Here is a 12,811-nt window from a genome sequence, read left to right as displayed (position 1 = left end):
CAAAGTGACATCCAGATGTGGCCCTGGTCACAACAAAGTGACATCCAGATGTGGCCCTGGTCACAACAAAGTGACATCCAGATGTGGCGGAGTTGAGCTATATTGTGCTGCTGTCATAATTTTTTATATCCTGATCAGAGGAAACAGACATGGCAGATCTTTGTCTGATTTTCTCCATCCACATTTCACACTTCCTGTCATAGGATGAAACTTGATCACTGTGCTGACATCACCACTACACACAATGTGTGTAGGACTCTATTGTCTATGTGTATGGCTCTATTGTCCATGATTAGGCTTGTATTGGATGGATGCAGCTTTATCCCAGACTAAAAGCTGAGCATGTTTAGAGGCAATTTGTGTTGTATAGAATGAACACAGTTGCCATAATTGCCATATGGTTATTATTGGCTCCAAGGTCATGTAGCCTCATCATCATCATTCGGCTGCATAGCAATCAACCACAAGCTTCCCCCAGTTGCTACGGTGGTTGAAAGCCACTTGTCTTCATCCATCCCCCATCAGGCCTTGAATGTATGTGAGATATGTTCACTGGTGCCATGGTCTTATTTTGCCATGTGATGGATTGTAAAGGGTATATCACTTTGCAGGCTCTTTGCTCTTCATTTAGAAAAAACATAGGTGCCAAGCAGTAAATAACACACCTGATTCAACTGAAGTCTTGATTGAAGAATATGGTATGATATGTTGAAACAGGTGTGCTGCTGCTTGGGCTGGAGCAAAATCCTATAATATAGGACACCACTCCTTTATAAGGTCAGGGCCACGGCTTTAGATTCTAGACACATAAGTCTGTTTTGGTTGACTTTGTAGGTCAGCTCAACAGCACAGAACAGTCTTGGAACCACAGGGCTAAAACATTCAGCCATGCAGGAACCAAACTGGCAAATCACAAACATCCTGATGAAAGTTTTAGATGTTGTAGGGGATATTTGGGTTCCTCTTTCTGACATGTAGCAGACAGTAGTACAAGGTCATGGGTCATTTCCTGCTCATATACATAGTTGGGACTTGACAGCAGTGTTTGGTCTTCATGGTGGTTCAAGTTCTTAGATGGTTCATGAGATTGGTACAGAGATTGGTACATAATACAGCCACTGTGTGAGATGATGAAACACTGTCCACTGGTGAGAACTTTTTCACCTAGTGTAAAATGTTGTAGTACAGTATAAAATGGTATCTGTTTTATAGGTAAATTCATATGCCCAATATACAAGTCTATCGTAATGTATAACATCAGCTTAGCAGCACACTGAAAATAAAGCAGTCTGAACTTCAAGCTCTGTCTCAGATGTGTACGCGCTTCCCGCGTCTCACTCATTATGAAAGGGCGGGGGTGGAGAGAGGAGGCGAGAAAAAGAATTGTTTCCAATCGTCGCATTCATCAACATTAGAAGGAATTGTAGCTGTTACGGTAATGATGTGTCCTTAGGATAATAACGACTGATGTAGAATCCACAAGCAAAATTGTCTACAGATGCAACCCGGCACAGATGCGGTAAGATACGATACACGATCACTCATTTTGCATCTGCCTGTCAACTTTTTTTCGTAGTCTTTTTTTCCTCACATATATATCTCATGGCAAGCCACTGGGCACAGACGTAAGTTCAACGTTTAGTTACTTGAGTTGTCAACTAACGTGAATTGAACGAGAAATCAACCAAAACAAATCTGTAAATGGATTTAGGTCAAAGTTTGGGTGGAAAAAACACGAAATTCCCTTACATTGTTGCAAATCTTGAAATGACGTGGAAACAATGTTGATTCGTTCAGTTGTTGCCCAGTGGGAACATTTTTTATTGTTTATGTCTGTTTGGGGTTGGACATTGGAAAAGAAGGGCCAGAGAGAAAGAGAGAGAGAGAGACAAAGACAGAGAGAGAATAGTCCAGACGTGAGATGTGACGCGCTGCCGGAGCAGCCAGACACGACGATCCAGTGTTGTTGATGAAGAATAAAAATGTTCTACCATCGAGGGAAAGTCTGCGCTATTCATGCGCCTTATCCGTTATAACGGTAAGCATTTACGCATAAGGACACATTTGTATCTTTGAATGTTTCTTGTTTTCCAAAAGATTCACTTAATCGCTGCGTGATATTGCATTGTTTTGATGGTCATGCAAGAAGAAAATGTATGAGCTGACACCATTATTATACTTTTTTAAATGAGAAACTGGATGATAATGCGCAATTTGAGCGCATAACACAAGGATTACTTGGATTCACTATATAGAATATTTTCTAATACATTGGAAAGTCGACGATACATATCCTCCGTTGATAAATACATTATAGGCTATGATCATCGTGATGGTATCATGTCATTGTCCCTTGGTGACTTGACGTCACTGTGAATGTGCAGTGTGCATAACTTCACTTTTGTGCGAAGACAGATATTGATATCCAAGTGCGTTTATGGCAAGTTTTGCGACAAGAGTAAACTTTCTTCAGAATGATTCTCTCCTTTATATTACACACACCAATATATATATTCCTTCAGATACTCTTAGGAAAGAAAGTGGATGAAGTGTTTCCAAATCACGGTCTCATATCTAGTTTCTCTACCAACAGTGACCCACACCAACATCTGCTCATCCGAGTGCGCAGACACACACACACACACACACACACACACACACACACACACACACACACACAAACAGACACATACCACAAACCTGCAGTGTGTGTGTGTATGTGAGTATGTGTGTGTGCACACCCAAGGGGATTTTATACACTGCCTGAGAGGTAATGCATAACATTGACATTAATAGTGAACCACTTCCTTATTTGGGTAGGATGGCTGAGTGCCTCCCCTGTGATCTCTGTTCTCTCAGCCAATGAGCTGACCACGTGCCGCTTGACCAATAGAGCTTAGGCATATAAACAGTGTCTTTAGCCAAGGGCTTGCCTAGGGCAGTATGTATGTGTGTGTGTGTAGGTTGTTGTACTTGAACCAAGGCCTGACAATACCGCTAGAGGCATTCGTGCTGTCCAGTCTTACAGAGGACTAGCCCATAGATAGACAACAGTCAGAGATCTATGATCATCTTACCTCCCCCAATCCTTACTAACCTTCCATTAGATACTAACTGACCTTTCATCAGTGTCTATGGGCATCTTTATGCCTTCAGAGTCTACATTCTGCCAGCTGCACAGCAGCCAGACTGCATCACTTCCTGCTTTACCAGGGCTTGTTGCCTGACCCACCCACAGAGACGGCCTGGGTTACATACTGTTACTGTGTGTGTTATAGCTACTGTATGTGCTTTTCTTTTTTTGTGATGAACATAAAAATAATAATAATGTGTCTCCCTCCAGGGTGTACAGTCGTGGTCAAAAGTTTTGAGAATGACACAAGTATTGGTCTTCACAAAGTTTGCTGCTTCAGGGTTTTTAGATATTTTTGTCAGATGTTACTATGGTATACTGAAGTATAATTACAAGCATTCCATAAGTGTCAAAGGCTTTTATTGACAATTACATTAAGTTTATGCAGAGTCAATATTTGCAGTGTTGACCCTTCTTTTTCAAGACCTCTGCAATCCGCCCTGGCATGCTGACAATTAACTTCTGGGCCACATCCTGACTGATGGCAGCCGATTCTTGCATAATCAATGCTTGGAGATTGTCAGAATTTGTGGGTTTTTGTTTGTCCACCCGCCTCTTGAGGATCGACCACAAGTTCTCAATGGGATTATGGTCTGGGGAGTTTCCTGGCCATGGACCCAACATTTCAATGTTTTGTTCCCCGAGCCACTTAGTAATCACTTTTGCCTTATGGCAAGGTGCTCCATCATGCTGGAAAAGGCATTGTTCGTCACCAAACTTTTCTTGGATGGTTGGGAGAAGTTGCTCTCGGAGGATGTGTTGGTACCATTCTTTATTCATGGCTGTGTTCTTAGGCAAAATTGTGAGTGAGCCCACTCCCTTGGCTGAGAAGCAACCCCACACATGAATGGTCTCAGGATGCTTTACTGTTGGCATGACACAGGACTGATGGTAGCGCTCACCTTGTCTTCTCCGGACAAGCTTTTTTCCAGATGCCCCAAACAATCGGAAAGGGGATTCATCAGAGAAAATGACTTTACCCCAGTCCTCAGCAGTCCAATCCCTGTACGTTTTGCAGAATATCAGTCTGTCCCTGATGTCTGTCTCACTGCCCTTCTTGACACCAGGCCATCCTCCAAAAATAGTGATCTCCAGCCTTGTCCTCGTCAACACTCTCACCTGTGTTAACGAGAGAATCACTGACATGATGTCAGCTGGTCCTTTTGTGGCAGGGCTGAAATGCAGTGGAAATGTTTTTGGGGGATTAAGTTCATTTTCATGGCAAAGAGGGACTTTGCAATTAATTGCAATTAATCTGATCACTCTTCATAACATTCTGGAGAATATGCAAATTGCCATCATAAAAACTGAGGCAGCAGACATTGTAACCTCCCGAGTGGTGCAGTGGTCTAAGGCACTGCATCGCAGTGCTAGCTGTGCCACTAGAGATCCTGGTTCGAATCCAGGCTCTGTCGTAGCCGGCCGCGACCGGGAGACCCATGGGGCGGCGCACAATTGGCCCAGGGTAGGGGAGGGAATGGCCGGCAGGGATGTAGAGCATGGCGTTTGCAATGCCAGGGTTGTGGGTTCGATTCCCACGGGGGGCCAGTATGAAAAAAAAAAATAATAATAATATAACTCACTGACTGTAAGTTGCTCTGGATAAGAGCATCTGCTAAATGATGTGAAAATTAATATTTGTGTCATTCTCAAAACTTTTGACCACGACTGTATATGTGTGTCTGTTTAACTGTCAGAGGTGAAGGATCAGAGGTCACAGCAGGTCGGGGGCTAGATGTCAGAGGTCATGTCTACCGTGGCATTCCAGGACCTTCCTCTCAATATCTACATGGTCATCTTCGGGACCGGAGTCTTCGTCTTCGTCCTGAGCCTCATCTTCTGCTGCTACTTCATCAGGTAAACATATCTATCTATCTGTCAGTCTGTCAGTCTATCTATCTATCTATACTGAAAAAATATATAAACGCAACATGCAACCATTTCAAAGATTTTACTGAGTTACAGTTCATATAAGGAAATCAGTCAATTGAAATAAATTCATTAGGCCCTAAGTTATGGATTTCACATGACTGGGAATACAGATATGCATCTGTTGGTCACAGATAACTTTAAAAAAGTTAGGGGCGTGGATCAGAAAACCAGTCAGTATCTGGTGTGACCACCATTTGCCTCATGCAGCGTGACACATCTCCTTCGCATAGAGTTGATCAAGCTGTTGATTGTGGCCTGTGGAATGTTGTCCCACTCCTCTTCAATGGCTGTGTTTGTTGTCCATAGCTTATGCCTGCCCATACCATAATCCCACCTCCACCATGGGGCACTCTGTTCACAACGTTGACATCAGCAAACCACTCGCCCACACAACGCCATACACACTGTCTGCCATCTGGCCGGTACAGTTGAAACCAGGATTCATCAGTGAAGAGCAAATTTGCATTCTCTTAACTGACGTTGGAGGCGGCTTATGATAGAGAAATTAACATTCAGTTCTCTGGCAGCAGCTCTGGTGGAGATTCCTGCAGTCAGCATGCCAATTGAACGCTTCCTCAAAACTTGAGACATCTGTGGCATTGTGTTGTGACAAAAATGACCATTTTAGAATGGCCTTTTTTTGTCGCCAGCACAAGGTGCAACTGTGTAATGATCATGCTGTTTAATCAGCTTCTTGATATGCCACACCTGGCAAAGGAGAAATGCTCACTAACAGGTACGTAAACAAATGTGTGCACAACATTTGAGAGAAAAAAGCTTTTGTGCATATGGAAAATGTCTGTGATCCTTTATTTCAGCTCATGAAACATGGGACCAACACTTTACATGTTGCATTTATATTTTTGTTCAGTCTCTCTATCTCTATCTATTCATCATTCTATCATTCTGTCTTTTGGAACCCTTTTTTCTAAGAGTGTAGTGGTGGTTGCATCATGTTATGGGTATGCTTGTACTGGAGAGTTTTTCAGGATAGAAAATAAATGGAATGGAACTAAGCACAGGCAAAATCCTAGAGGAAAACCTGGTTCAGTTTGAATTCCACCAGAGACTGGGAGATTAGTTCACCTTTCAGCAGGACAGTAACCTAAAACACAAGGCCAGTGACCAGAAATCTCAATTTAAACTATTTAAAATTCAGGCTGTAACAAAATGTAGAAAAAGTCATGGGGTGTGAATACTTTCTGAAGGCACTGTAAGAGGTGGGTCCTGAGTTATGAGAATACATCTACGGACGTGTGTGTATTTGTGAGAGAGACTGTTATTACTGTTACTGTGACTAAGGCTTCTCTAAAAAGGTCCTCAGAATCGGGTCCAGGCTATTGTTGTTATGGGAGACACCATTCTCACCCCCTTCTGACCCCCTCCTCATGTTTCCTCTGTCCTTAAGTACTTCCTAACTCAAACAATCAGTTGCAGATGCTTATCAGCATGGTTTGTCCCTGAGTCTATTTAAGGCTTCAGACAGCAGCCCCAGGCTGGAACTAAAAGTGTGTTGTGTTGTGGTGTGTTGTGTTGTGGTGTGTTGTGACAAAGAGGATATATGACAGTGGTAGCTGGAAACTGCTCTGGTATCTGAAGAGCTCTTGAGCCTTAATGGAGTGGGATAGTGTTCTGTGTGAACAACACAGCACTGTGTCCAGGGTATGAGCCTCTCTGCTCCACAATGTGGTCCTTTCACAGTGGCAGAGCGGAGAGGAAAGGGGGCCCATTGAAACTGACTGGGCACAGTGAGCGCGTGCCTCTTTACTAAGATGTATCTGTTGGATGAAAATGTGGTACCGTACATGGTCATTTGTAGACAGAATTAATTATCCCTGTTAAAGTAACATTTGAAAACTGAAATATCATCATGACTATCTCTATGTATATCGCTCTGGTTGGAAGCTGCCAGTGTCAGCGGATGTCACTCAAACAGGTTGATTCAGACAGCTGATGTCTATGTCTGTGTGTGTGTCTGTCTGTCTGTCTGTACGTATTCTCACTCAGTTGGACTAAAAGTATCTCCTCTCTTTCTCTTCTCTCCCAGTAAACTCAGGCACCAGGCCCAACGAGAAAGGTTTGGATACAAAGCGGTAAGCCACATCACAACAACACCACACAGCTATAGGATGTCACATTACTGCACAGTGTCTTCTGTAAGTCAGTCATGTTCAGCACATTGCATGTATAACAGTTACGTCATCACATCTTTGCGTACAAACTCAGGGTACATTCCATGTCACCTCTAGTGCAGTCGTGTTGTGTAGATTATCAGAAGCGCCTGGTGAAGTCCTTAACATCTCAGAAATACATTAGAGAAATCTATTGTAACTGCAATGAAGACAGCCTGGAACGCCATCTCAATCCTCACAGTGTCTTAGGCCCCCTAGTGATGAGTGCAGAAACATCCAAATGATATTTTAGTCATCAAACATCCCTTCATCTTTTGAATTGAAAATGTGTTTCATTCAATGTCTGTCTCGCAATTCTAGCTCTAATCAATTATGCTTTTTCACAGGTGGTGTTCAAGGGGGATACAAAGAAACTGAATCTACACGGGGTTAGTTCTGTCACATGATTAGTTCAGTTTTTTCATCTTTTCATTATGCCTCTTTAGTACTGACTCTTTTTACTATTTTACTCCCCATCGCTGTCTCCCTCCCCTCCTCTCTCTCGCTCTCTCTTTTCTCTCTCTCCTTATCCCCTGGTTTATCTCTCTCTCTCCCCATTGCGCTCCCTCCCCTTCTCTCAATCGCAGCAGACATGTGCGGTGTGCTTGGAGGACTTCAGAGTAAAAGATGAGCTAGGAGTGTTGCCATGCCAACATGCCTTTCACCGGAGGCAAGTGTCACTTCACCTCACACCAAGCAGATGGAAATGATGTGCCAGTGTGTGCGTGTGTGTTACTGAGGTGTTGCTTGTCCTGCAGGTGCCTGGTGAAATTGCTAGAGGTGCTGTCTGTGAGTGTATGTGCGTGCGTGCGTGCATGTGTATCTGTACATGCGTGTGTGCTTGCTTGCATGTGTACATACAGTGCCTTCGGAAAGTATTCAGGCCCCTTTACTTACTTTTTCCACATTTTGTTACGTTACAGCCTTATTCTAAAATGGATTAAATAAAATAATGTTCCTCAGCAATCTACACACAATACCCCATAATGACAAAGCGAAAACAAGCTTTTAGATTTTTTAGCAAATTTATAAAAAATTAAAAACAGAAATACCTTATTTATATAAGTATTCAGACCCTTTGCTATGAACTCTAAATTAAGCTCAGGTGCATCCTGTTTCCATTGATCATCCTTGAGATGTTTCTGCAACTTGATTGGCTTCAGGACAAGTCTCTGAATGTCCTTGAGTGGCCCAGCCAGAGTCCAGACTTGAACCCAATCTAACATCTCTGGGGAGACCTGAAAATAGCTGTGCAGCAACGCTCCCCATCCAACCTGACAGAGCTTGAGAGGATCTGCAGAGAAGAATGGGAGAAACTCCCCAAATACAGGTGTGCCAAGCTTGTAGCGTCATACCCAAGAAGACCCGAGGCTGTAATTGCTGCCAAAGGGTCTGAATACTTATGTAAATGTGAAAATAAATAAATAAATTAGCAAACATTTCTAAAAACCAGTTTTTGCTTTGTCATTATGGGGTATTGTGTGTAGACTGATGAGGGGAAAAAACAATTTAATCAATTTTAGAATAACGACGTAACGTAACAAAATGTGGTAGAAGTCAAGGGGTCTGAATACTTTCCGAAGGCACTGTATGTGTCTGTGTTATACTGACTTGTTGCTTGGCCCTGCAGGTGCCTGGTGAAGTGGCTGGAGGTGCGCTGTGTGTGTCCCATGTGTAACAAGCACATCGCTGGGCCACCTGAACAACGCCACAGTCTGGGCACACTGCTGGACGAACTGGTGTAGCAGGTTGCTATAGCGATACAGCTGGAAAGGACTGGTATAGCGGGTTTGCTATGAATATACAGCTGGAACGGACTGGTGTAGCGGGTTGCTATGACGATACAGCTGGAACGGACTGGTGTAGGATGTTGATATGGTGGTACGACGGAACAGACTGGTTTAGGGGTCCCGGGACGGACTATACGTCGTTGAAGCAAAATGACGGGACAGTCTGTTCTTTGGGACCAGTGACGAAACCACATGACACCATAACTATTGGGAAAGCTTCAGACTTCACACACTCATTTATTGATAAGGAGATGGGACACAGGGGCGGCAGGTAGCCTACCAGTTAGAGTGTTGGGACAGGTTGCTTGTTTGAATCCCCGTGCCGACAAGGTGTAAATCTGTCGACGTGCCATTGAGAAAGGCACTTTTTTAATGGCAGACCCTGGATGTGACCCCTCTCTCTGAGGGTGTCTCAGGGAGAGTTGGGATATGCAAAAAACACATGAAATAGGACAAATATAAGCACCCACCAAACTATCATCATTATGGGTACTTTAGTATGTCATACTACACCGTATCAGGTAGAATCAGTCATATACTGACTGACTGCCCAAGCCTCTACAGTGCTCACTCCACCAGCGTGCCCACTTTTGAACAGACTTCTTCATGAAGAAAGGATTCACAAAGCCACAAACTCTGGGACTAAAACTCCAATCTCAACCCTTAGTCAGTCTGGAAGAGGGGCTACCTGTGAAGAGAGTACTTGAGATAACTCAAGGGCTGCATTGCTGAACGCCCCGATAGAAATATGATGTAGAACACGTTTTCTTCCGACTATGCCATGTGTCTGTGTGTGTGCATCCTGCTTATATTAAGTGGGTGTGACACACACTCCTGTTATGAACTGTAGGAGGGACCAACAACTACAATGTATTTATCCTGACCAGTATTACCTTATAGATTTGCCAAACAAGCCTTTCCAGTTAATTATATTTAAAGTAAAGGGAGACTTGGAACCATTCCTTTCTGTGTGGTAACATGCACTGAAGCACAGGCACCGCCCAATAGCGAAGTAAACAGTCCCCATTTGTACAATATCTGCTTTTGTAAATATGAGAAGATACTATGTGTCTGTTTTGATCTATGTCCAACCGTGTTTGTGGTGTGTGAACGAACAAGTCTCTTTTCTTGAATTGACAATCGCAAAGCGAACAAAAGCAACAATATCGTCAGAACTGACAAACAAATCTGTTAGGGGTTAAAATCATATTTGTGATTAGAAAGTGCTTTTCTTCCATCCTCTCTACCATGACCAGATAGTGAATCGTACTTTCCCACCAGAGGATAGGCCCATTGATGCACAGATGGTAGCCTAGCAATGTGTGTATGAGTCATCTGATTCATTCCTGGGTTTTTAGGTTAGAACACTACGCACCAGAAATCAATAAGTATGATGACTGTGTCCAAAACGGCACCCTATTTCTATAGTGCATTAAAATAGAATGTCATTTCAGACACAGCCCAAGTCTTGAGGAAGGCTACAGCAGGACAGCAGAGAGATGTGGGCCTGGGGCGGACATCACTTTCTGACCGTGCTGAAGAGGACAGAAGCACAGCACTTTTCAAACGCAACGATTTTAACTATTTGGCCTAACCTTTACTCTTAACCTCACTCCTAAGCCCAACCCTTGATTAAAAATAGATGTCTCAATATGGATGGCTCGGTCCTTTCTACCATGGTCATCAAGCGATTACCTAATTCCTGGGTGTTAAGCAACAAACAAAACTCAAGCTATAAGTCAATAGGCTCAGTAATATGATCCTCTGAAACTAAAACAAATTAAATAAAATAGTATTGATGAAGTTGACTACAGGAGCTTTACTCCTCACATAACAATGATGGAATATACCGACTTAGGTAACACTTTACTTGACACCCAGGGTCATAACACGTTATGACACATATTTAGACCTGTTTTGATATATATTGTGTTATTTTATGGCTGGTTATGACACCTACATGAGTGTCAAAACCCACAGACCCTACCACAGAAGGCAAAACATTCCATTACACCATAGCCTATGTGTCAACGTTATATAAAATGTTTTGAAATTGACCATATTAAATTACCATTGCAATTGTGCACACATTGATGTCAGACACGCACCTACCCCAATGCTCTGTTGCTGATGACTGGGATGAATGCATGAGAAGATTTCAGGAGCAGGACAAGGCACTCTTTTTGACTGATATAAGGGCATGTATGTGATAGGCCTACCTGGCTTATGATTATGATGGTCACAATGCTTGCGTGTCAATTGTATTTTCTTAGTCCAAGTAAAGAGGCGTTGGACGGTCATAATGCTTCTCGACAGTGTCCCCTATAGCTCAGTTGGTAGAGCATGGCGCTTGCAACACCAGGGTTATGGGTTCGTTTCCCACGGGGGGCCAGTATGAAAATGTATGCACTCACTAACTGTAAGTCGCTCTGGATAAGAGCGTCTGCTAAATGACTAAAATGTCAAATGTGTCAAAGTGTATTAAACTATATAAAAAAACATGACTAAAGAATTCATTACAAAGGATTTAACAAACAAGCTTTCAAATGAAAGGAAACTGCTTGCCAGGTAAAATAACCAGCCATAAAATAACAGCATGGATCATGACAGTGTTATGACCATGCCATAACGTGTTAAAGTGTTACCCAGACTTGACAGACTGCCCTTCAGTATCTGTTGCAATGGACATGCTGCACAACTATGATCTCTACAGTGAGGGGAAAAAGTATTTGATCCCCTGCTGATTTTGTACGTTTGCCCACTGACAAAGACATGATCAGTCTATAATTTTAATGGTAGGTTTATTTGAACAGTGAGAGACAGAATAACAAAAAAATCAATGTCAAAAATGTTATAAATTGATTTGCATTTTAATGAGGGAAAGTCTTTGATCTCCTCTTAATCAGAAAGATTTCTGGCTCCCAGTTGTCTTTTATACAGGTAACGAGCTGAGATTAGTAGCACACTTTTAAAGGGAGCGCTCCTAATCTCAGTTTGTTACCTGTATAAAAGACACCTGTCCACAGAAGCAATCAATCAGATTCCAAACGCTCCACCATGGCCAAGACCAAAGAGCTCTCCAAGGATGTCAGGGACAAGATTGTAGACCTACACAAGGCTGTAATGGGCTACAAGACCATCGCCAAGCATCTTGGTGAGAAGGTGACAACAGTTGGTGCGATTATTCGCAAATGGAAGAAACACAAAAGAACTGTCAATCTCCCTCTGCCTGGGGCTCCATGCAAGATCTCACCTCGTGGAGTTGCAATGATCATGAGAACGGTGAGGAATCAGCCCAGAACTACACGGGAGGATCTTGTCAATGATCTCAAGGTAGCTGGGACCATAGTCACCAAGAAAACAATTGGTAACACACTACGCCGTGAAGGACTGAAATCCTGCAGCGCCCGCAAGGTCCCCCTGCTCAAGAAAGCACATATACAGGCCCGTCTGAAGTTTGCCAATGAACATCTGAATGATTCAGAGGAGAACTGGTTGAATGTGTTATGGTCAGATGAGACCAAAATCGAGCTCTTAGGCATCAACTCAACTCACCGTGTTTGGAGGAGGAATGCTGCCTATGACCCCAAGAACACCATCCCCACCGTCAAACATGGAGGTGGAAACATTCTGCTTTGAGGGTGTTTTTCTGCTAAGGGGACAAGACAACTTCACCACATCAAAGGGATGATGGACGGGCCATGTACCGTCAAATCTTGGGTGAGAACCTCCTTCCCTCAGCCAGGGCATTGAAAATGGGTCGTGGATGGGTATTCCAGCATGAC

General features: G+C 43.1%; 1 protein-coding gene across 4 annotated transcripts; it reads left to right on the top strand.

The window, feature by feature from the left end:
* Positions 1 to 1,329: 1,329 nt before the first annotated feature.
* LOC121582117 (RING finger protein 122) lies at positions 1,330 to 10,679 on the top strand. Of its 4 annotated transcripts, XM_045224955.1 has the most exons (7): positions 1,330 to 1,519; positions 1,863 to 2,038; positions 4,831 to 4,990; positions 7,113 to 7,158; positions 7,584 to 7,625; positions 7,824 to 7,906; positions 8,867 to 10,679. In XM_045224955.1, the coding sequence occupies exons 3-7, from the start codon at positions 4,869 to 4,871 to the stop codon at positions 8,979 to 8,981; spliced, it is 408 nt and encodes a 135-aa protein (XP_045080890.1). In that variant the 5' UTR covers positions 1,330 to 1,519; positions 1,863 to 2,038; positions 4,831 to 4,868; the 3' UTR covers positions 8,982 to 10,679. The 4 variants fall into 4 exon arrangements, with proteins under 4 accessions (XP_045080890.1, XP_041753631.2, XP_045080891.1 ...); XM_041897697.2 differs by lacking the exon at positions 1,863 to 2,038; XM_045224956.1 differs by lacking the exon at positions 1,330 to 1,519 and having other exon boundaries at positions 1,526 to 2,038; positions 7,827 to 7,906.
* Positions 10,680 to 12,811: the final 2,132 nt, after the last annotated feature.

This window comes from Coregonus clupeaformis, chromosome 15, assembly GCF_020615455.1.
Source record: "Coregonus clupeaformis isolate EN_2021a chromosome 15, ASM2061545v1, whole genome shotgun sequence".
Classification (NCBI taxonomy): Eukaryota; Metazoa; Chordata; class Actinopteri; order Salmoniformes; family Salmonidae; genus Coregonus; species Coregonus clupeaformis.
Note: the sequence above shows the minus strand (reverse complement) of the source record. Positions and strands in the feature narration are given on the sequence as shown.

Excerpts from the sequence above, each read along its gene's own strand:
- LOC121582117 (XM_041897697.2), top strand. The coding sequence starts at position 4,869 with ATGTCAGAGGTCATGTCTACCGTGGCATTCCAGGACCTTCCTCTCAAT. Across the intron at positions 7,626-7,823 it reads AGAAACTGAATCTACACGGG|CAGACATGTGCGGTGTGCTT; the intron begins GTTAGTTCTGTC and ends TCTCAATCGCAG. Across the intron at positions 7,907-8,866 it reads CAACATGCCTTTCACCGGAG|GTGCCTGGTGAAGTGGCTGG; the intron begins GCAAGTGTCACT and ends TTGGCCCTGCAG.